The 24,173-nt window shown below is 33.3% G+C and overlaps 1 protein-coding gene across 5 annotated transcripts in view; it reads right to left on the reverse strand.

Annotated features, from left to right (window-relative positions):
- Positions 1-24,173, reverse strand: part of SKIC3 (SKI3 subunit of superkiller complex) — a 134,157-nt gene that overhangs the window by 17,625 nt on the left and 92,359 nt on the right. For all 5 annotated transcript variants that reach the window (XM_010949553.3, XM_010949554.3, XM_074360374.1 and 2 more), the window contains 14 exons: positions 23,878-23,946; positions 22,174-22,248; positions 21,434-21,575; positions 19,253-19,346; positions 16,983-17,060; positions 14,713-14,837; positions 13,751-13,874; positions 10,760-10,981; positions 9,849-9,921; positions 7,381-7,434; positions 7,088-7,199; positions 3,882-4,010; positions 1,985-2,106; positions 22-180 (listed from right to left, as the gene is read on the reverse strand). In XM_010949553.3, coding sequence (XP_010947855.2) covers positions 22-180; positions 1,985-2,106; positions 3,882-4,010; positions 7,088-7,199; positions 7,381-7,434; positions 9,849-9,921; positions 10,760-10,981; positions 13,751-13,874; positions 14,713-14,837; positions 16,983-17,060; positions 19,253-19,346; positions 21,434-21,575; positions 22,174-22,248; positions 23,878-23,946 — 1,578 coding nt within the window. The remainder of the gene's footprint in view (positions 1-21; positions 181-1,984; positions 2,107-3,881; positions 4,011-7,087; positions 7,200-7,380; positions 7,435-9,848; positions 9,922-10,759; positions 10,982-13,750; positions 13,875-14,712; positions 14,838-16,982; positions 17,061-19,252; positions 19,347-21,433; positions 21,576-22,173; positions 22,249-23,877; positions 23,947-24,173) is intronic.

Here is a 24,173-nt window from a genome sequence, read left to right on the forward strand (position 1 = left end):
ATTAAAAAAGAGGGAATTTACCTGCCAAGCTGGAACAGAGGTTGAGTTGGACATGACTGTTTTCTGCAGCTCTTCAAGGACAGCATCTGGGAGAGGTTTTTGTGACTCCAGGAGTGGTTTACATTGAACTTGTCTCAAAAGTAATATAACAGCTGGCTGATCAGGGTTACTTTTTAAATTCTAAAAATTAAATACCAAACAGAAATACATCAAATAGGTTCTTAAATGTTAAATGTAAAAGGCAATTAAGCTATTCTCCATACTAAAAACAAAAACACCTGAATTTAACTTTTCCTTATTAAAAAAATAAACAACAGCCAATGTAAAACAAATAGAACATCTTGGGAATATCAAACTCTACATTTAAATAAACTCTAAAATGAATAATGCTATTACTGTAGTGTATGAGTCATTAATCTTAGATTTAGGACGTCCCTTTGACTTGGTTTATTCTTAGTGACATCCTAAAAAATTAGATTCCAAATGTAAACAGCTGAACTAAGAAAATACAAAATTAACAGTGAAGGCTAATATTATTCCTTATTGGAAGAAACTATAATATGTAAGAAGGAAAGAGCTATAAATCTTTTCCTTTCTCAACCTTTTTAACAAAGATACTCATTGTATGTCCTTCCTCCAGGCGCAGACTTCTTACATACTGGGAGTAAGAGAATTGATCCATTTATACATTTCCCTAAGCCATTTATTTATACCTTAAAACATAAATATACACATACATAAATGTATTATATGTGTATAAATATATTATGTATGTATGTTGTACACGTATATATGTGTGTGTGTGTATATGTGTATATATACACACAAATACACATACAAGAAGAAGTTAAAGAAGTCCTTCCACTATTGTTTTAAACAATTCTTTAGTTATTGCTTGTCTCTCAATAACACACTTCGCTACTTTCTATTATTAGGTCATAGTCCTAAATGTACTTATTTCTGAAATGTTTGTGATTGCTTTCTTTTAAGTAAGAGACTGGAACATTAAAGTAATGAGGAAAGATTCATAAAATTATCTCTTATTCTGTTAGAGAGAGCATGAAGCAATTGTCAATTTAAGCTTACTAAACACTCACTGTATTATACTAACCTATCCTGAACTTAGATGGAATTTCTTAAATAAATAAAAGAGAAAATGTATTACTCTGCTTTTCAGAGAATTCATGGACCAAAGAGATCTTCAAAGATCCATTCTTCTTTCTCTGTAAAATTTATATTGATTTTTCCAGAAAAAAAAAATTCTATAAAGACAATACAATCTCCCTGGTAAGCATTTATGAAAAAAGATGATTTCAGGAAAAGTGGTATTTAAAACTCTCTTTATCCATTAAATTATTTTTGAGTAGATTTATGAGACTGATTTGTTTATTCAATAAATATAGTAAATACTATGTGTTAGGCAAGGTATAAGAATTTACTCACAGAGCCTACAATCCAGGTAGGTAAAAAGTAACTACTCAATAATTCCATTCACCCAGTTAACAATCAACATAATCATTCTACGTGGTTCAGAATTTTTGAAAAATGCAAGGATGCTGGAAACCATTACATTCTGAAGAAAGTAACCAGAAATCAAAAGAAAATACTGCTTCTACATGGTACAAAAAAACCAAAAAAGTTAAAACCTTAAGTCTTAAAAGTCAGACAAATGAGAGCTCAAAGTTCTCTAAGCTATCAATTTCTACCTGTGAACTCTTGTGCAAATCATCTACCCTCTTTAAGCCTTAGTTTTCTTATTTGGAAAAATGGGGATAAACACCTATGTCATAGGATTGTGAAGTTCAAATACAAACTGTTGACTGTATCGACTGGCTTATACGTAAGCACTCAGTAAATACTGGGTACACCATCATCATCACCACTACCACCACCACCAAAAGCTTTTTAAATAAGGTGTACTCTATTTTTGAAGTTATTTTCCAAGTAGGGTAAGAATCCGTGAATCTCAATTTCATAACAAGACCTTTGTGCAGAGGGCTTCAGCTTCAGATATCCTTCCTGTGTCTATTAGGCCAGTGACAGCTTGGGAGAGAGACCACTTTTCAAGAGATTGGTTGTAATTTTCAAGGAATTCTTTATCTTTAACTGTAAACAAGAAATGTCAATGTTACTTTCTTCTGCAATTTATAATGTGTTCTGAGAGGAGTAATTAGTTACTAAGGAGTATTATAATTAAACTTATCATACGTATATAGTTCTTAAAACTTACACATATCACTGGAATACCATAGACTATCCTGACATGAGACAGGTTTCTGAAAAGTTTCATAGTATGGATATTTGTGGCTGAATAACTTAAAACTTTATACACTTGTGACTAACATAAAGTATCACTGCGATCTTCAGTAAAACTGAAAACAAATTCATTGAAAAAAATTAAAGATTTATTGCAATATAATTGATATATGATAAAATGCACATACACACATATTCAAACTGTAAATCTGATGATTTCTGACATATGTATACATCCGTAAACCATCACTACTATCAAGATAATGAACATACTCATTATCATGAAAAGTTTCCTCCAATCTCTTTATAATCACTTCTGTCCCCCATCCCACCTCTCCTCTTTCCCTCTGTCCCCAGGAAACTACTAATTGTTTTCAGTCACAATAGATTAGTTTACATTATCTAAAATTTCATATAAATGGAATTATAAAGTATAAACTCATTGGTATCTTTCATAGCAGTTAATATGGTAAGTTACATTCATTTTCAAATATTAAAGCAACCTTGCATTCCTAGGATAATCCCCACTTGATTATGATATATTATCTTTTTTGACATGTTATTAGATTTGAATTGCTAAAATTTGGTTATAAATTTCTGTATCTGTTTATTTAACTTGATTTCTGTATTCTATATATTTAACTTGATTATTGATATGGTTGGGTTTAATTAACTCTACTGTTTTGTTTTCTCTTTATCTATTCTTTGTTCCCTTTTCCTCCTTTTTGGGATTATTTTTTATATCCCATTTTTTCTATTTTGGTGACTTATTAAGTGATAACTTTTTTTTAGTGTCTGCTTTAAAGTTTAGAGTATTCATCTTTAACCTGTCACAGTCTACTTTTAAGTATAATCAGCCCTCTGTATATATGTATGTGAAACCCGTGGATACTGAGAGCCAACTGTAGTATATCATTTTATTTAAGGGACTTGCACATCTGCAGATTTTGGCATCTGAGGGGGTCATGGAACCCATCCCCCACAGATAACAAGGAATGACTATAATATTAAACCACTTCACTTATAGTATAAAAACTTTACAACAAAATACTTCCATTTTCCCCTCTCGGTCTTTATGCTATTACTGTCATATGTGCTTTAAATAGTCAATTACATTTTCTTAGGAGGGGGTGATATTAAGTTTATTTTTATCTATTTATTTATGTAATGGTACTAGGGATCGAACCCAGGAACTTGTGCATGCTAAGCACAAACCCTACCACTGTGCTATACCTTCCCCCAAGTCAATTACTTTTTAAAGAGATTTCTATCATGTGTCATTTATGGTTCTGTTTCTATTGGTTGATTCTTCTCTTCATTGTGGGTGTTATTTTTCTGCTCGTTTGTATGTATATTAAGTTTTAGCTGGATACTGGACATCGTGAATGTCACCTTGTTGAATGCTGGATATTTCTGTATTCCTATAATGTTCTTGAACTTTATTTGGTATGCAGGTAAGCTCCTTCAAAATGATTTGATCTTTTCAAGGCTTGTTCTTAAGCTTTGTTACAGGAGCATGTAACAGCTTTTAGCATATGGCTAATTGTGCCTGCTACCTTTTGGCAATATCCTTCTGAGTACTCTACCCTGAATTTACCATGTATTAAATGCTCTTTTAAACTTACTTGAGGCAGAAATAGCAGATAACAGTGCTAAGTATAAGTCCATCCTCTTTGGCTGAGTGTTGTTCACTAGAGCCAGTTTATTATCAGCATAACAGGCTGCCATTAGCCCGGCCCAAACAGCAGGATCACCTAAACACAGGAAATACAGTTTGAAGGCTTGTTAATATCAATACCTTGCTATAAAACTACCAAAAATGAAAGTAAGACTTTATAAATATCAAATTAATTAATTAACTTAATTAAAGAGTCCCTCCAGAAAAATTTCATTTTCTTAAAGAAAAACTAATTCATACTTTTTCCAGAAGCCACATTACTATATTCACCCTTCAAGATTTGTCATTTTTTTCCAAACACATCAGAAAATGAGAAATATCCTATTAAGCTCTTCTTCCATCACTGGTTACCTCACTTGCCTTGACTAGTGTGCTACTGTGAGAAGGTCAATTATATTCACTTTCACTGAACACTAAGGGCTACTCTCAAAGAGACATCTGCGTTCATCATTCAGTCCCTGTATTAAAAGGCTCAGTCATAGGAAAAGCAAGGTAACACAATTTCTCAGTTCTTAAGAAAAGTTTGAGTCAAAGGAAAAGCTCAAGACAACTCCATTTTACTTATGTTCTAAGAGTCAAGCATGAAAGTCACTTTATCATTGCAAGTGAAGCAATTAAATGAGTATATATCTCTTCATTCATTTGCTCTTTTCCTCCTTCCTTCACATCTTGATAGTAGCTTCAGGAGAAAAGGGAAAGCCTGGTATCAGTGGGTTGAGGAGGTAATAACAGAGATTATGAGTATAGACTCCTCCTTTCATGAAAGTTAGTTGTGAAAAGAAAAAGGGGATTGGGATTTGGAACTTAGGTGCTTTTTCTTATTTGTTTGATCTTTTATTTCATAAATCATATTTTGCAGGTTAATATTTACATGGTTAATATTTTAGTGCTGCTATCCTTAAAAAATGGTAATTTTTAAATCCCACAAGGGGTGCTGATTAACAATACAGTCACTTAAACATAGGTTTTTGCTCTAGTTTTATTTTTTTTCCTTACCTAACTGTCCCATCCAATATATATCTCCTATCAGATGTTTAAAATATATATCTGTTTCATTTATAGATGGTCAGTATTACTGCTAATTGTACAAAAATCATTAGAAATCTTATGCAGATGAAAAATTTTATAAAAAATTAAATATATACCTTCATATTACAAAATAATTTCTGCCCAGATGATGACTACCTTAGTTTAAATAACGTAAGATATAATCAAATCCAGAAAAAGGACCATTTCCTAGAATTTATGATGAGATCTGATTACTATATAATGAAAGGCATATGACTGAGTCTTAGATTAGGGTTTTAGGTCTAACAATGCCACTAATTAACTGTGCAGTAGCTTTTCCTTTGGGACTCATATTTCTATAAAATAAGGCATCTGAATTAAATGATGGCTCAGGCGCCCTCAGGTCTAAAATCCTATAATTCCAACTGAAGTAGACTCAACTTCTGAATATTGACCTATTTCTAAGATTAAGTGAACAATTCATTTAAGGATCTTAGGGTATTCTATAGCTTAGATTTTGGGAGAGGGGACTGACATTAGCTGCAGCAATTTCTTGCTATAATTCAAAAGAATTGCTATTTTCGTTAACTCTCCTATAGATGATTAGGTAACTCAAATTCTCTATGAAACAAAGTGATAATGTAAATATTATTTATATTTTTATATATATATATACACACACACACACACACATATACACATGCATAAAGTAGAAACCCCAAATTTTTAATATAGTTTCCTAAAAATACCTTTTAATAAAACAGAAGCACTAATCTAACAGAAACTGGATTTCTTTCCATCAGTTTTAAATTACTGGAATTATATTTAAACTTCTGAAACAACTGTACTTTGTTTAACTAAAGGTCTACAAAGGCTAGGTGTACAGCTATTACACATAACTACAATTACATTCACTTTCACTGGATTCCAAAAACAAGTCTCAAACAAGCACTCATCTTCATTGATCAGTTCCTGCTTTAAGTTTCTTATATGATGACTCTGTTTCTTTGTGTATGAATTTTTCCAAATATGGGAAAATCAGAGAAGATGATTAAAGAAGATCTCATCTGGGCAATCTCACCTCTCTAAAGTATATGCCACTTACACAATCAAAAGTTAACAGATCTTCTGTCATGCTAGATCCACAGTAAAAATTCGAAGAGTGATTCTATACCTAATACTTGCTTAAGGACAACTTTTAAAATCAGAAATTCACCCAATATATAGCACAGACAAAACCAAATGTTTAGGGTTTCTTTTTGTTCTATTTCAAAAATGAAAGAGAGAATAAACAGCAAGACAATGGTCTGTTTACTTGTTTTATAGAATAATCTCTGAAGTGTAGTTCAGATCTTTACCATCTATTGTAAAGATAGCATTTACCTGTTCTTTGTACAATGTGTTTCCCCAGTCGGTGGCCAAAAGCAATAATATTCTGATTTAACTAAAGTCTGAAGTGCTCTGGCGGAATATATTGTTTATTGCTATATATCACATTAAAAACAAAATTATGTAAAAATACATCCCATAATCCTACTTTGCTAAATATTCCAGTCCTCTAAAGTACTCCTCCAGTGTGGTAATGGAAGCACGCTGATGCAGTCCAAACGCAGTTCCTTGGTACCTTTTGTGACCAATGGCAAACAAGCAACTCATCTGGTTACAACTAAAGACAGGCTAGTCCAGTGAGGCCAGCACCTCGGCAGTTCTAGCAGTTACCACAGAAGACATCGCTCCACTCTTCAAGGAGCTTATCACACATAAAAATAACTAAATTATGTTTATTAAATAACTTAGTAGCTATAGATAAATCTCATAAACAAGACTGATAGAAAACAAATAAAACTACTTCTTGAAAATGTATAATTCAGATTTTCAATAATGGGTAATAAAGTATTTCTAAACAGATAACCCTTTGAGCCTACTTCAATAGCTTATTATCTCTTAATTATGAGAATTACTATCTGATATTAGATACTAGATATAAAATAAAAATAATCTGAATGGAGATAATCAAATAATATGCAAAATCTTAAAATATTTTAAAATCCCTTTATTTCATAAAAATACAAACTTTGCCTCTATAAGTCACAAATGCAAGATTGACAGAGTCCTAAATAATGAAATAGATTATATTATATTCACCTGGAGAAAGGAGAGCTGCCTTTTGAATAGTCTTTAGTGCAGTATTTTTTTCATCTTCTGCTGAATTGCTTCCCGTAGCCAACTGATTGACTGCAGTGTACAGTAACGCCTTCTACATAAGAGAAGGGAAGGATGTTAACCAATTCTCTCTATAGTTTCCTGACTTTCAAAGTGACTAAAAGTAGGACTATATTGGATATGATGTGACCCTAAGCCTAGGAAGAAAAATTACTCTTTCATCAATAATACTATTTAACAAGTAGAACACTTCGTTTGAACAGGGGCAAACTAACCTTTCCATGATTTGAGTCCAGGATATGAGCCACATTTCCTGCTACTGCACCTCCCTATAATAGTAAACAAATGATTACTTAGATAAATGCATAAACTTTCACAAAAAGTGAAAACAGACTGATAAATCTTTACATTAAATCATTTGAAAAGTTTGCTTTTATCACATTCATAACCCCTAACTTCTTAAGTACCAACTTATTACTGCTTTAAAAAAAAGTTTAATATTTTTATAAAAGAAAAACCTTTTTCTACTATGATCATTTCAACTCTGTTCTTTTAAAATATTCATTAAAGATCCAAAAGTTACATGATTTTACAGTGGTAACAAACAAATATATAATTTTCTAACAAGATACAAGAGTGTGAAACAAAGACTGAATGAGAAAAAAAAAAAAAACAGAAACCACAAAACTTATTGTAAGATAAATATGGCTTCACTCCATGAAAAACAGTATTTTTAAAATGTCCATAGTCCCTAGTAAAATGAATAACTAAAGTTCAGAGCATCATGAAGCTTGTCACTGCTTTAATAATCAACTCAATATTAAAAATAAGGAAAATATATACAGCATTGTGGTTTTCACAAAGTTGATTTGAAATCCTTAATTTTTAAAAATTCCACTAGACATTTTACCTAGAAAAGTGAATTATAAGAATTATTTCATTTTAAATTAGAAGTATCCTATATTCTTTATCTCATAAGTGTATCAGAAATGTTTTCAAAATCGTATTTAGCATATAAAGAATGTTAAAAATAAAAAATTTTTAAATTTCAATATAAAGCAAATAGAAGATGGATTAAAAAGAAGAAAGACAACACAGCAGAGCAGGAGGATTCAAGAGTTAGATCTGAGAAAAACCATCACCACATCTACTAACTGTGATTTTGCTCAAGTTATTTAATCTCTATGTCTCAAGCGTCCTCCTCTGTGGACATTAATTGCAGCTATTTCATATTAAACGACAAAATATATAAAAATACCTAGCATAATAGCTGGCCCATAATAAGTACTTCATTCCAGTGTCTAATAATCATGGTCTTTTAGGTTCTGTGAACAAACTCATTCACTGAAAAGAACTAAAAATGTAGGAAAAAACTATGCTACTCAAAGTGTGACCTGTGCACCAGCACAACTGACATTCTCCAGGAGGTTGTTAGCAATGCAGAATATCAGGCCCCACCCCTGACCTGAATTAGAATCTGCATTTTAACAAAATTATCAGGTGATTTCATTTGCACATTTAAGTTTAAGCACTGGGATAAAATATAAAAAGCATGTATTCTTAAAAGCACTAGAAAGCTGACAAGATATTAAGGACTTACCAAGCCAAAACTAAAAAGGAAAACTGGAATTCACAGAGGTAAGTGAAGGAAGGCAGTTCTGCATTTGCAGATCCTAACAAATTTTAATTTTCAGTCTGAAGGACTTGCGGGCTAGTGGGACAGAAATCAGAGCCCAGGCAGGGCTCACACAAGGAAGGAGTATATAGGAAATTCATATCAAAATAAGCTAAGATACTTGACCCTCCCATCAAGGTGCTATACACTCAGATTAAAAGTGAATCAAAAGTAAACCAGGATTCAAATGACCTTGAAACCCAGGCACATAGCAACCTGCTTGGTCCAGAAACCTCAAGCTATAAATCTTTTTTAAGGTGGTTCCAGATTGGTGAAGCTCACAAACACCTGGTAGAAAAAAGTACAATTTCTTTCTGTAGAATTATACCTCAATTCTAGGCCTCAAATTATTTCCACAAAAAAAATCTACAAGCTCACCCAGTCAGGCAAACCAAGAAACAAAGCTAGTATGAAAACCAGCAGAAATAATAAACAAAAAAAGATGCACACAGACTTAAGGCACTGGAATTATTAGACGTAATAAGTGTTCAAAACATATTAGCTATGACCATAATGTTTACCAACTACTTATGTAAACTATGAATGGACATATTACACACAGAAAGAGGTTAACAAAATACTTTATAGACTCCTGAAAATATCCGGCTGTTATGAACTAAAATACAGTGAAAATCCCTTTTATTCTAAAGAACATCAGTGACTTCATGTTTAGATTCACATTTTCAGATAATTTGCAGTGTTCCAGTGCTTATTTTCTTACCTTCAAGAAGCTTTTAAGTAAAATTATCTTTTGGGATTCAGAGACACAATAGCTAATGCTTACTAAATGGCAACATTACAAGCATAATATTATCACATAGCCATTAACATGTTCAAAAAAGTCCACCTCCTTCTCTCCATTTTCTGTAACACCCAGAGCAGTACGATAGCACATGGAAGAAACTCAGTGTACTACGGATAGAAAACTTCATTAAAGAATAGAATTCCCTTGCTATATTAGTTAATTATTTTCCAGAATGCTAATGCTAATACTTTAAAATTATATTATTTACCACATCACAAGTTATTTTATCTTTCTGTCAGAATTCAGGACAGAAAGATACTCACTTTTGCATTTCGTTGAGCATGCTGGGCAACCACTCGGGACAACAGAGACCAAAGAGCAGGGTCAGCTGGGTTACTATAAAGATGATAAAAAAAAAATAGAGGGCTTAGAGATGTTACTTTAATAACAAAAAAATAAAAAAAAATCAACATTTTATTTAGTACCTAACTTTAAAATCTTTTAGATAATCTTAATTCATAATGTAAAACAAGTTCACATGTAATATAATGTAACTGTATGGACACAATTAGTCCATGTGTGGTTGAAACTGTCTGAATTTTTAGAAAACATACTTTTATCTCATATATACACCTATAGTCTTTATTAAAATAAGAAGGAAAAATCAGCAATGTGATGATTACAAAGCCATGATATCTAATCAAGAAAGGTTAAGGAAATTTAATATGTTATATTCAAAGAAAACACACAGAGATGAGAATGGTGGAAGGAAAATAAACTGCAGACATAACACTTTACTGCTGAAAATAAAACAAATAAATAACCACTACTGCTAATGATGACAGCTTTCTAAATTTTGCATATATTAATGGATGTTTGAGTGACCAAAAAATTCCTAAAACCATCAAACTTGGAAAGTATCAGATAACAAGCTGACAATATCACACACTTGAGAATTTGTAAGGGCTTTCATACTAAAACAAGGTTTGGGCCTTAATCTGAATAAGGGAAAAATTTCTGTTCTCTTGTCTTCATTAACCGAATTTTTAATTTAAATCATTATAGGTGAAATAACTGTGTACGGTTACCTGGTCCTATGTACAAATTCATGAAACCAAAATGTGGTTTCCAAATATATACACCTACCTCATTGTATAGTCTTAATAAGGTCCAAATCTCAAAGACAAACTCATTAAGCATAATCAGACCCTGAGTGCACAAGTACAGAATTTACCTGTGAACAGCTTTAGATGCCTGTCTCTGCACTGCCACACTGCGGCCTTGCAGTGCATAAACCGCTGAAGTAAGAAGGCACCTCTGATAATCATTGTCTTTCTGTTTGACGTGCTTCAGTAACTCATTAAGTGCAGCTTTGGACAGTGTAGCATCCTGCACTGCCAATCCTAGAGCACACAGGGTTTGAAGGCTTTCTGTGGTTGGTTCCTTTAAGATAGAGCTGTAAATGTATTTTTAATTGCCTATTAGCCATGAGTACAATAGTGTGAAACTATTAAAACATACTTAACATTTAGTAGGAAAAACAATTTACTTATAAATTCACCAAATGATAGCCCAGCTTTTAAGATACATATAAAAGCAAATTCCTTGGTTTCTAGGAACAGTAATTTCCCTAAATTTCTGAAGCAGTTAAAAGTACCAATGGCCTTTCACAGAGTATTAACAGCGAAATTCCTTTTCTGGTCATTTTATCTAAGTTTAGAAACATATATACATCACAGTCTCTTTGGATCTCAGTTCTAGATAAATAATTAGAATAGTTTTACTAAAATCTCTAGTTTCGAAAAAATCCTAGAAGGTATAAATTATACAATGGAAAACCCTTAATCTAAGATCTGATTTTTTATCATTCTCAAAAAGCTTTTTCTTACTGCTCTGTGATGCTATATATAGTAAGTATAAATACTACCTATATCTACCAAGTGGTATATTTGTAACAGAAGGAGAACTTAAATTTTGTATGTAAAATCAGCTTTTTTTCCCCTTCTTCAACTGTGCAATTTGATTTAGCCTTACAGAAGTAAAAGTCAATAATGTTTAGGAATCCTTATTAATTTAAATGAAGAAAACCTTAGCTCCCTACAAACTTAGTAATACTTCAGATAATAATTACAAGTGTTGTACTGTAACAAAACAAAGGAATTTTGAAAATCTTTGAAATAAAGTTTATTAAAATATAACAGAAATATTTATTACATTATAAAATATCACATACCTACCACTATGTCTTTCTATTATTTTTTGAGAGGGGTAAGCAAACTGCTTAGAATTTGATTTTAACAAACATGTATAACATGAATTTTCATGGGCAGCTCTAGAGTACACAGTACTTAAAGCATCCACAGTAACTCTCTTTACGATAAGGGCTAATAGATATAGGCATTCAAACAGGGAAGAATATCAGTCACAGTCATTTCCATCAATACAAATCAAGCATACTGTAAGTTGTAACTTAAAAAAAAAGCAAATACTAAAATATAAATTCCAGTACTAACAACAAAGGAAGAAATTCTAATTTGTGCCTTGACCCAGAAAGGAGAAAAACGTACCTACTCTCGTATTTATTAATACACAAAATCTAAATTATAATCAAATGACTACATCCCACTAAGTTAACATGTGCTGAATGTGCAGTACCTTCATGTTGTCCTGTACCATGTGCTAGGGATTTTATATGTAATTATTTAATATCATAAACTGTATGAAGTTGGTAAGCAATTTTTTTCCCCTTATATGTTGAACTGACTCATATTCCCCTTAAATAAGCACCTAGGACATTGCTTAGTTTCTATCATACGAATGCCAAGCACGACCAATTCAGAATTGGTAACTGTATTTTTCACAGAAAGGAAGTCAAAGAAAAGAATGCCAAGGAGCAGGAAAGGGAGCAGTTGGAGTGTTAAGTTTAAAAGATGACATGCAGAGAATCAAAAACAAAGAAACATGAAGTAGATAAAATATCTAGCCCTGGATCCAACACCACAAAAAAAGAAGATAAAGGTTTTCCCTCATAATAAAAGGGGAAAAGAATAAGACTATATTCTATCACTTTTCTCTACTTCCACTAATGTTACTGTTTTAAATAGTAACCCAAGACTAATCTAATTGTGTCTAAATTGGGGTTGCTTTTGTTCTTGATACCTGCAGTAATACAAGGGCATCTTTGATTCTTCTCCCCAAGCCATTTGCAGCTTTGGGTTCTCTGAATGTTACATAGCCATATATTCACATTACATGAGTGCATCCATGTAAAGTGATAAGATTTTTTAAAAATTTTGATTGGTTTTCTCAAAATAGCTAAAAGGAGGAGAAATAACTGTTTATTTATTATACAAGAAAATTACTTTAGTCAGGATGGGACAAAAGTATCACAATGAATACACAAATACAGAGCTTATCCTACAGAAGTCGTTCTCAACTAGTACCAGCTAATCATTTCCCTGCCCCCACCGTTGGGTGGGGGAGCATAACTGGAGATATATGGAGACACTTTTAGTTTTCACAATGATTGAAGAGTGCTATTAGCATTTAACAGATGCGGGACAAGGATGCAATCTCGCTGCAATAGGGAGGCAATTTTGTACTATGAGGATTCATAACACTTAAAATGCCAATAAAGCACTCATTGATAACCACTGTCTCAATAGCATTTATTAATCATCTACTACTTTTGAAGGAATTAAGCTTTCACAAAAGAGAAAAAATTTCAAGAAGTCAAAAAAATACCACATAAATAACCATAGATATCAGACGATGTTGTTTTAGTAACAGAAATCATATAAATAGTTATGTTATATTGGGTTTTTTTTTAAAGACTCAATTTTAACTGAACTTTATCAGGTAAACCTGAAAAGGGAAGAGGAAAAAAAAATCTCTCTGGGAACCCACAGGACCAAAACAAGCCAGTTACGGCTGCCTTAATAAAAATTTCAAGATCCTACCAGATTAGGTGATCAATTACTCTTTTTAAAAAATAAATAATACACCCAGAGTACAAAATGACTTTGAAGAATTGGATGGATCCAGGACTAAGATTAAATCATAATCTCTAGCTCTAACTGTGACTATTCAAAACCAGGTAGGTCCAATCCCTTTTATTCACCAAAACATTCCTAAAACATTAAGAATGTCATTTTACGTTACTCTAAATTTTCACCCAATATTTAAGGATCTGGTCATCTTAAGTGTTGATGTTAACTATACATACCATTTAAATAGCAACGTCTTGGCTACATCCACTTTTCCTTGTTTATATTCCGTTATTGCCAGAGCTGTCAAGATATGGGCTTTGTCTTGTTCTGATTCAACAACAGACAAGGCTCTCTCATAGGCTGTTACACAGAGTCAGAAACAAAAGCAAAACAATGTAAAAGCAACCCTGATTGACAAACTGGGGTTTTTCCTTTCCTAATCCTAGCTTTCAAAATAGTCTAACTAAAATTATATATTATTCCTTTGTTCTCAAGTGAATAGAATAAAAACTCATAAATAACATAACTTGGTTTAGCTGTTTCACAGTGATTCTGGGGATATCATTAGGATTATTATGTGCCATTTCCCAAACTGCATCTTCTGAATCTATAGAGAATTCTGAGTCACTAACATTAAAAGAATTGGAGGCCTACAGCCATTGAGATATCAACCAAATCCCCATGAACAGAGCAGGAACTTCATTAAGCAGTAGATACTTACAATGAGCTGCACACACATAGGTTTGGCCCATTTATATGGAAATGTACTCAATAAACATTTCTGGAGAAACCAAAGTATATTATTACTAACAATGGTTGAGGTCTTCATTTATCAGAAATGTATACTGAAACACTGTGGAACAGTAAAGACCAGCTTTCAAATGCTACATTACATGTACACCATCAGAGAGCCTGGGCCTCAGTTTCTTCATCTAAATAATAAAGATAATACTCAGTTCACAACACTGCTAAATGATGACATTATTATGGTGACTATTCATCATAATAATATACTAAATGAGGGAACAAGCTAAAAAATACCTAGTATTTTTCCTGACTCCTAGTCAGATTTTTAATAAACACTGCAGCACCTACCCCCATCTTAATATCACATTTTTCTGTATATAAGCTTATCATGATTAAACTCTTCTCTGGAATCTGGTAGGATGTACCCTTTAGCTTTAAGCAACATACTTACCTTTGCTACTCTCTTTGTACAGACCCTTCATAAATAAAGCCAATGCAAAACCTACGATGTCTTCTAATTCCTCAAGGGGCGTGGACTTAAAAGCCTGGATAGCTTTATCATATTCACCAATGGAACTAAGAAGCAAAACATAACTTACTTTTAATATCAAAAATCACTTTCATTTATCAAACTACGGAGATATCATCATACCAAGGTTCTTTAAACAACCTACTCATTTAACATGTTAAAGCTGTAGAAAAGACTGACATTAAAATAGAAGGCATATCACTTATTTCAAATAGGGATTTAACTTCACACTTTGTTTCTTTTAAATTACATGTGAAAATGACCAGTTCTGCCAAATTACAGTGTCTTTTTTTTTAACAAACTTGAATTAAACTCTCAAGTTATCAAAATAATTTCAAGTTGACTTTTATAAAGAACTCTAATTTTTTAAGCTTAATACACTAATTAAATATTACCCTATGAGTACAGTTCTAGCATCTTTGACAAGGTTAACAAGTCATAAAATACCCAGTCAGAATCAAACCTAGCCTTTGTATAAACTGTTTTTAACTGCACACACATTTTTGGAAGGCATATAGATACACTAAAATTTCACAGACAAAACTATACATCATCTTTTCTGTATTTAATAGGAAGAAAAGTAAAAATTGTCATATATGATACTAACATAGAATGCACAAACACACAAATACTTGTTCTGTTTATTTAAAAATGAAGAGAAGCTACCATCAACTGGAACAGAATCTTTGAGATTCTTATTTCTGGCATCTATCACTGTAATCAGAAGCTGTTTCTATTTTTAATGAGTTATTGGAAATCTTTTCATAAAATCTTTTTAATCTTGGGGGGAGGTGTAGGTGGGAGCTAAAAATACAGGCAATCTTTGCTTCTAAAATTAGTTTTATGAAGGTTAAAGAACTTAAACATCAATAAACTCAAATTTTGATAAATATTTTAATAAAGGGAAGAAGACTCCCTTAGATTATTAATAGATACATACATATATATTACAAGTTTTTTTTTTTTAATGAAAACTATCTTCAAACTTTTGTAGAGAAAACTATGGAACTAGAGAAGAGCACAAGGGGGCTTCAACTTTATTTGTAACTTTTTTCTTTGAAAAAGAAACCCGCAGCCTATTAACAGAATTTTAGATCTGTTCTGAGTGCTGACTTTTCATTAAATTATGCTCCACACTCTATTACTGTATTTGGCATGTTTAATATATTTCATAATAAAAACAAATTAAAAAGAAATCAGATGACCAACTTTCAATGGGAGGTATAAATTTTCTTCTAAAACAGTTATATTATATGAAACATCAAGCTAAAGAGAAAGGATATTTTGTTCCATACAGTTTCTTACAACATATTTATCTTCTGCTACAACAAAATCTTGGAAGTCTAAGAACTCTACCAACTCCTAAACACACAGCTTAAAAGAATTAAAAGGAGAAGCAATCAAAACAGGAAAAATTTTTTGTCTATAGCTCTGATTCAGTTACATGGTTATAAAAGAAAAGAACTGGTTGGCTACCCCAGATTTCTACTATGCAGCTACTTAAAAGATGTAGGTACTAATCCCAAAATATCAAACTATAGTTCTAACAATGTGTCTCAAACTGAACAATCAATTTGGGGGTAGCTCTCAACTTGAGGAATCCCTCCTTACTTTGAGCCAAAAAACTTCCTGCCATTAACATGTCTGTTCTCCGGACCTAGTTCTATCTTCTGAAATAACTGGTTTCCAATCTTTTTCTTTTTTTAATCTTTTTTTTGAAGTTAGAGATCTTTGAGAAGCTGAAGTTAAATGGCTCCCTCCCCACCCCTAAAATGCACACACACACAAAATTTTGTGTACTATTTCAAAAGGGTTTCTAGACCCTTAATTCCATCCCCAGTTTTAGAATATATGGCAAATCAGAGTAAGTCTAATCCTCTTCCAATTAACTAGGCTTCTACTAGTAGAGACAGTAACTACCTGTCTTCCAAATGTTCTCCTGTCTAGTCCACAACCATCAGTTCCACAGCTGCTCCTCACGAAGCACACTGGGGTTCAGTGTCCTTACAGGGACAGGAAACTGTTAAAGCAGCTTGGTGCGGTGGGAATTACGTATTCCAGGGAATGTCACCATCCTACTCATCTATACATGTCTCTCTACTCTAGAAACTGGACATCACCTCACCAGTCCCATAACTTTCACCAGGAAAATGTAACAGATTCACAGAATTAATGGGAAAAAATATACTTACCATAACAATCTGCCATAATTTCTCATTGTAACATTGTAAGTATCTTGGTCTTCTGCAGTCTGTAACAACAAAATTGCCCTTTAAAAAAAGGACAAGTATTTAAATTATCCACGTGCAACAGCATTCTTTTACTCTTCCTCCTTAACTGGATCTACTAATTCTACTAATGGTTTAACTAGTTCCATACAGCTTACTCATATTTTATTAAATTGGTACCACAAACGTACTTTTAGTTAGATTTTAGGTTGTCAGGAAAATAACTTTAATAAAGTGACCTCTTAGTAAATGAAATCATTTATCATACTTGATTTCTAAACAATCCAAAAATTCTAATCTAAATATGGGAAACAACTGTATTGATGTTTTAAAGTTTTGAAATACTTGAAGTATATAGAATCTGAGGTACACAGACACCCTTAAAATTATTTATATACTAGTAGTTTGAGGTAGGAAGCCAAGAAATGGAGTGCTCTCATGTGCCTTTACCTGTTACACACAGAAAAATATTTAGGCTACTCTGAATTCAGAGAAGGGAATGAGTCACCAGGAGTCCCAAGAGGCTTAGAATAAACACAACATGCCGACAGCACATATTTTTACCTTCTCATGCTTAGTCCCCTGTGGGCAAGCAGGGAAATGTCTCAGCAACTATAGGAGTCAGATATAAGACTTTCTGCTCTTTGTTTTGTTTCGTTTTGTTTTCTGTTTAAAGATTAGCCAGGGAGAAATACCTATGAAAAACTTTTAATGCCCCTAAAGTTACATGAAAAACAGAAATTTGGCAGAGAAGTCTAATAGATAGTAGTATAGAAATAGTATTATATTAAAAATTAAACCTCTAGTTAGATTTATACCTAATTTGTAGTTTCAAGTCTCCAACACTCATTTAAGGCAGAAAACAGTGATGATCAGTCAAGAAAAAGTGGTGCATATCCCAGTGACTGGGGAGTTGCCATTTTAAGCAAAGCAGCATTAGACTCATGATATTTGCAATTATAATGTACGCTCCACAAGAGTAGCAAGCATTCAAAAGCTGCTTAATGTTCTCTGAAAATCGTGCTCACTGCTGTATTCTATCACTTTTATACAGTTTCTTTACTGGTAACTTTATTGTAACACTGAAAGAAACAGACCTCTTTCCACATACACCTGGCAAAATAAGCCTTGACTGCACAGCCTCCAGCACCATCTGGTGATGGCTTCTCTGAGCGCCTGAGGGATCTGTACACGATGGCAAGCATCTGGGACACATCTCGGTTATTTTTTTATCTAACAAGTCTTCTTCCAAGTATCTACTTGTTTAGATTTAGGATGATGATGTGCCTCAGAGGTGAGCTAATCTGGTCTTTTAACTTTTTAACTAGTACTCACAAGACCAATAATTTTCTTATTCACAGATCAACTGACTTGTTGAGAATGAAACTTCAAGTTGACCTTCATTTCCTCGCACTCTCCTGGCTGGTCGTCTCACCCGAGCACGCAGTCCTTGCCTCCTCAACGTGCCGAGTCCACCCCGTTTAGAGTACTTGCTCTCGCTGTTCCCTCTGCCTGGAGTGCTCTTGCCTTGATAACCCAATGGCTTGTGGCCTCGCTTCCTGCAGGCCAGACTCAGCCGCCTCCTTAGTAAACCTACGCCTCTTAAACCTATCTCAAATTCCCTATTTGCCTGTAGTGTCTGGCCCTTTACTCTGCTCTGATTTTCCTTCTTAGCAATTATTACCATCCCAGATGTTTATTAGCTTACCATGTGCCTCCCCAACCAGAACCCGGGCTCCGTGAGAACAGAGCCTATGTCTGTGTAAACTCACAGCTACGTTGCCTGTGCCAAGAACACTGCCTGGCACACAGCAGCTCAACAAGTATTTACTGAATAAATAAGTACTATATGGTAGATATTAAAGTGATTCAAACCAATATATAATGTTCTCATTTCTCTCTGAATAAATACATACATTTAATAAAGCTAGACAAAGTCTAAAGGGATAGATTTTTCTAAAATAAAATCCGAGGGTTTTTTTAAATTTGGTTCTTGTTTTTTCTTCTCTCTCTCTCTCTTGCTCTCACAGGAGGAGCATAAGAAATCAAATTACAGCTGAAAATTTGGAACTGCATCTTTTTACCTTCAAAGATGTAATAATAACAGATAATGAAAGATCAGGAAAAGAATCAGAATATTTTATCAGTACCTTCTTCATGAAAATGAGACTCTGTTTTTTTAAAAGGGCCAAATGACAAATAAGGGTCAAATTTCAATTAAACGGAGTCTTTACCTTTGGTATGCAGCTGCTGCTTCCTTTTTCAGTTGTAGATGTTCATTTAAGTAACCCAACATTGTGAAAGCTGGAGCATAATTCTGAATTCTTTCTGGAAATCCAAAAATATCTTTTCAAGTGCATGATGGTTGTGTTTGTAAAATACTAGTTTTACTTTCAATTGCTTCAAAATCTTAAACACCAGATTATTTCCTGATTTCATTGGCATTGCTAAGAACAGTAGTCTGATTTCATCATGACTATAAAATACCAATCATCATTTTACGACTCTTTAAAAGTATTGAATAACATCTATAGTTATGTATGGTTTCTACTTATGTTTTAAAGTTTAAATATTTTTATTTCCAAGGATACAATAATTTGAAATTGTAGCTCATGTTAAAACTAGTCATTTGAATTACAAGGAGATTCATTCTTTGGCTAATCACTTAAACCTTTCTGTGATTAAATTTAGTAACAATTTCTCTTGGTGGTTCTGCTTCAATTTCCATGTTTTAAAAAAAAATTCAGTATTGTACCCTAGAAACAGAAGATGATTTGAGCCCTTTCAATGCAGTATTTTGAAATTCTAGTATCAAAACATATCATGTATCTACTAATGAAGAAAGAAATACATCTGATGTACTTAGTTGTATTGGGAAGCAAGCCTTCAAATTCTTTAAACTGTTAAACAAAGTATAGTATAACCACATCTTATGTGATGGTTAGGTTCTAATGTCAAAGCATAGTGTGAAAATCACATAGTCAAAATGATTCTTGAAAAATCCTAAAGTCAGCACACAAGGACAGGTCACCACACTGAGTCAAGCTGAGTAAAAGATCTATGCCCTCCATCCACACTCACTCTGAGGCAAACAGCAGGACAGACGATTCATCTGCATTCTCTCTTGTCCACTGCCCTTCTTTTTTCTGCTTCTAACTTACTTTTTGGCCAAGTACACATAGTTAAATTCGATAAATAAATATATGATATGGCTCCACTACAGACTCAAAAATCTAGCTATGCATAATTGTCAGGGAATGATTTGTTCATGTTCCAGGTATCTGAATTTTGCAGAAAGCTAAAGCTTTACCTCTTTATATAAATCCTTTACAAATGTTTCCCATCTGTAAGGAAACCTATCAAAATTTCTGATCATACACTTTCTCAGAGGCTCTAGATATTCACTAGTCATTCCTTTTGGCACATTGCATAACATGTTAATGTCCCAAAGTGCTGATATCTGGAAACTGCCTTCTACTCAAGTGCCCCAGCCTCAGTGCACGAGTGTTACCATCCTGCATATTACAGTGATGAGGCATTTTCTCTCCCACTTTTCAGTCTGTCTGATTCTTCAGATTATTCAACTGTCAATATTTCTGTTAAACTCCTAGCTTCTTTATTAGAATTTTGTCAAGGGACAAATAAGATGCTAGTGAAACTAACATTCCTTGAGCATCTAGGATAGGCTGGGTACTCTGCATAACGTTTTGTATATATATCTCATTAAATCCTAAGCAATACATATTTTCACTCTTGTATTATAGAAGGGAGGACTGAAATTCAATTTGGTAAAAAGCCCAAGATTTCATTTGGCTAAGTGGTGGAGCTGAGACTGAAACCCAATGTTAGTTTTATTAAGGAAGAATGGAAATTATTACACTAGACGGTTAATAAAATTTCAGCATTCTGTCCTTTTCCTAAGCCTAAACATATTTTTCCAGTATCTTGAAGCAAGAGCAGGTGCTAAAGGGGGATGTTAAAGGCACTGGGTTTGGAACCTGAAGCATATAATATTCATATAAGTCTCACAACCCTGCAACCTCAGTATTGTTATCCCTACTTTTCAAGATTAAGAGATGCTAAGGGAAGTAAAATACTTGGCCTAAGACTGCAGAGAAAGTAAATCACAAAACTAAGCATTAAGGCCCATTAAGCTCCAAAATGCTTTCTACTACAGCATGGAAATCACTTCTATCTTGAATCATTAGGTAACAATAATTCTCATTGCTCATCTCATCAACAATCCTTACTAAAGTTTACTAACGCAGAATACTTGGTCACTGGTGAGGAAAGTGCAAATTCCTATCTTAAAGAATTAGTATTTAATTTGGAATTAACTTTAAATTTAATTTAAACTCTTTAAATTATTTTGACAGTTATTCATATATCTTGCCATTATATAACAGGTGCCTTACCTATGTATTTACTCAAAACAACCTGTGCTGCTGGAATTGCATTCATCTGGAGGATGTTGTACTGGTACAGCTCTGTTTCTCTGTTGCTTTTATCTTGCAATGTTGTACAGACCCAATATGCATAACCTATTGCTCCTTCAGTCTGTAAAAGTGCCAAAGTTAACATATGAACATAGGGTAATAAATATCCCAATAAAAATTAAGAAATGAAACAATGCACCTCAACACAGTAAACATTACATCTTAGTTTTCTTTAAGTCAACTGTTAAATGCCTTTAAATGAAGAGTTCCTATGATAAAATATAGCTAAGAACATAATTAAATCACTTGCTTCAAATCTAAGTAGAAGAATTAAATGGGATAAATACAGGGCAGAAAACAGTCCTGACGGGTGGGTTGGTTTGCTGCTTCTCAGCACCACTCCCATAGGTCAAATGAATAATTATCAATCAAAAGAATTCTAAAACGCTTTCATAAATAATCCAGAAATGTCAACTAAATTTAGTTTTTCAATCTCACTTTTTTTCCCCAGAGTCTCAGTTTCTATTCTTTGTGACTATTGCATCTATTAAATCCCAATGTCATTTATTCATCAGCTCTTGAAGTTCTCTAAAGACAGCAACCTGTTTCTAAGAAAGAATGGTGCTGTCATTAGCATCTGATACCACCATGTATTCATTTTCTCAACAAGGGTAGTACTTTATTCACTAATGAATTCTGAAGAATGAACAAATTCTTACATGCATACTGAGTTCTGTAGTGTGCCTGAAGAGGTCCATGGTGTCATAACTTCCAACTGTCTCTGCAATTAGAGCCTATAAAAGGAAAAAAAAGTTCTTAATGTGTTTTAATGGAATAATAATAATAAATGAAATTGTTTGGAAGAACCACTAGCTGTGCTTAAAAGCAAAGTTAATTTCTTTTTCAATCTTGGCTACCATGTTCCCTTGGCTCAGAGGACCAGAATAACTTGTTAAATTGGCCCTTAAGCTGACAGATGCTTGCAGAACTCCATTTGAAACAAGGCAGTGGTGGAAAAATCCACATAAAATTCCTCAGAACACTGATGAACTCCCTTCTCCCTTTCCCCTCACCCTTGATCTAATCATACTGGCATTTGTCTGAAGTAGAGTCACCTCAGATTCAACTGGAAAGCTTTTTAAAAAGGAGGTCCTCACTCCTAGAAATTCAGCTTCCATAGATCTCAGTAGAGTGTGAACATGTTTATTTTTAAAACTGTCTCAGGATTTTAAAAATTATATCTATGCTTTTGACTTTATAGATTATGTGACAGTTAAAATTACTTTCAAGCTTATCTATCTTTTATAAGAAATCAGGGTTTTTTTATGTATCACACATTACTAATTAAGAATTTAGTATTGAGTCTTACTTATATTGTCATCACTTCTAATTAAATCTACTAGTTACCTCCTGAAATAAATTATCTTTGAGAATAAAAAATAATTGAAAAATAAGGCAAAATTACTTAGGTAACTCTGATAAGCATCTAAGATCTACTGACCTATAGCCATGCTACTCAGAGTGAAGTCCCTGGACCAGCAGCATCCTCCTCATTTGGGAGCAGTTAGAAATGCAAATTTTGGGACCCCTTGGTCCAATGACTTACATAGAGATTACTGTAGTAATGCCACTGCCCCAATGCTACCAGTTGATGGGAGTAAGAGTTTGCTTTTTCCAACTCTGCTTGTTTTACTAATTAATCAGAATTGGACCCGAGGTAAAATACAATAAAAGATATCTAAACCCTGATGAATGATTTTTCAGTATGGGTAATGCTCCCACTACTCTCTGAACTGAAATAATGAACCACTTACTAATTTATTACCATTTCTCAACCAGAAGACCCTGGAGGCCAATCAGGCCAATCCCCTTCTTTTTCAGGTGAGAAAAATGAAATCCAGCAGTGGTATGCTAAGGTAAAACAGTCAGTCAGTGACAGACTCAGACTAGTAGCCTGATTCCTATTCGGCAGTACAAAAATCTAAACTATGCGGGTGGCGGGTAGGGGAGGAGGGTGGGCACTCATAAACAAGTACCAAATCAAACATGAAGATTTTACAGAAAATGAGAAAATGTAATCAAAATGATCTCTGTAAATGTTCATTATTTTTAGCAAATGTATGCTGAGTTCTGGGTTTATTTTTTAAGCATAATAATGTCAGACTGACGGTGCTCAAAGCCTCTCAAATCAAAGCTTAATCATTACAAGCTGTATGATCCTGGAAGTGATACCTGGCATCTCTGAGCTTCAATTTTCCACATACAAAGAGCCTAGCACAGTGACTGGCACAAAGTGAGCCCTCCAATGTTACCTGTTATCATTATTATCATCGTTGTTTATACTAACATGGTATTTATACCACTTTCTATTAATAGGTTATTTATAGCATAGGTTATGCATAAATATATGTTATACAGCTTACTTGTCCAATCCAGCATATTAAATAAGTTGGATCAAGGGACTGAGCCATTTTGAAAGCTTCATGAGCTTGCTAGGGGAAAAAGGCAAAAACAAACAAAAAAAAACCACACATCAACTCATTTTATAAACTTAATATTAAATTGCTTAGATTTAAAAAGCACAAAATAAAAGAATAAGAACAGTCAGATTTGTCACTGTAAATACGCATGAACCTAAAACTTCACTGCTGAAGCACGATCGGCAATGCTGAAAACAATGTTTCAGCTACACAGTCCTGGAACAGTGCTGGGCACGACA

Source organism: Camelus bactrianus, chromosome 3, assembly GCF_048773025.1.
Source record: "Camelus bactrianus isolate YW-2024 breed Bactrian camel chromosome 3, ASM4877302v1, whole genome shotgun sequence".
Taxonomy (NCBI): domain Eukaryota; kingdom Metazoa; phylum Chordata; class Mammalia; order Artiodactyla; family Camelidae; genus Camelus; species Camelus bactrianus.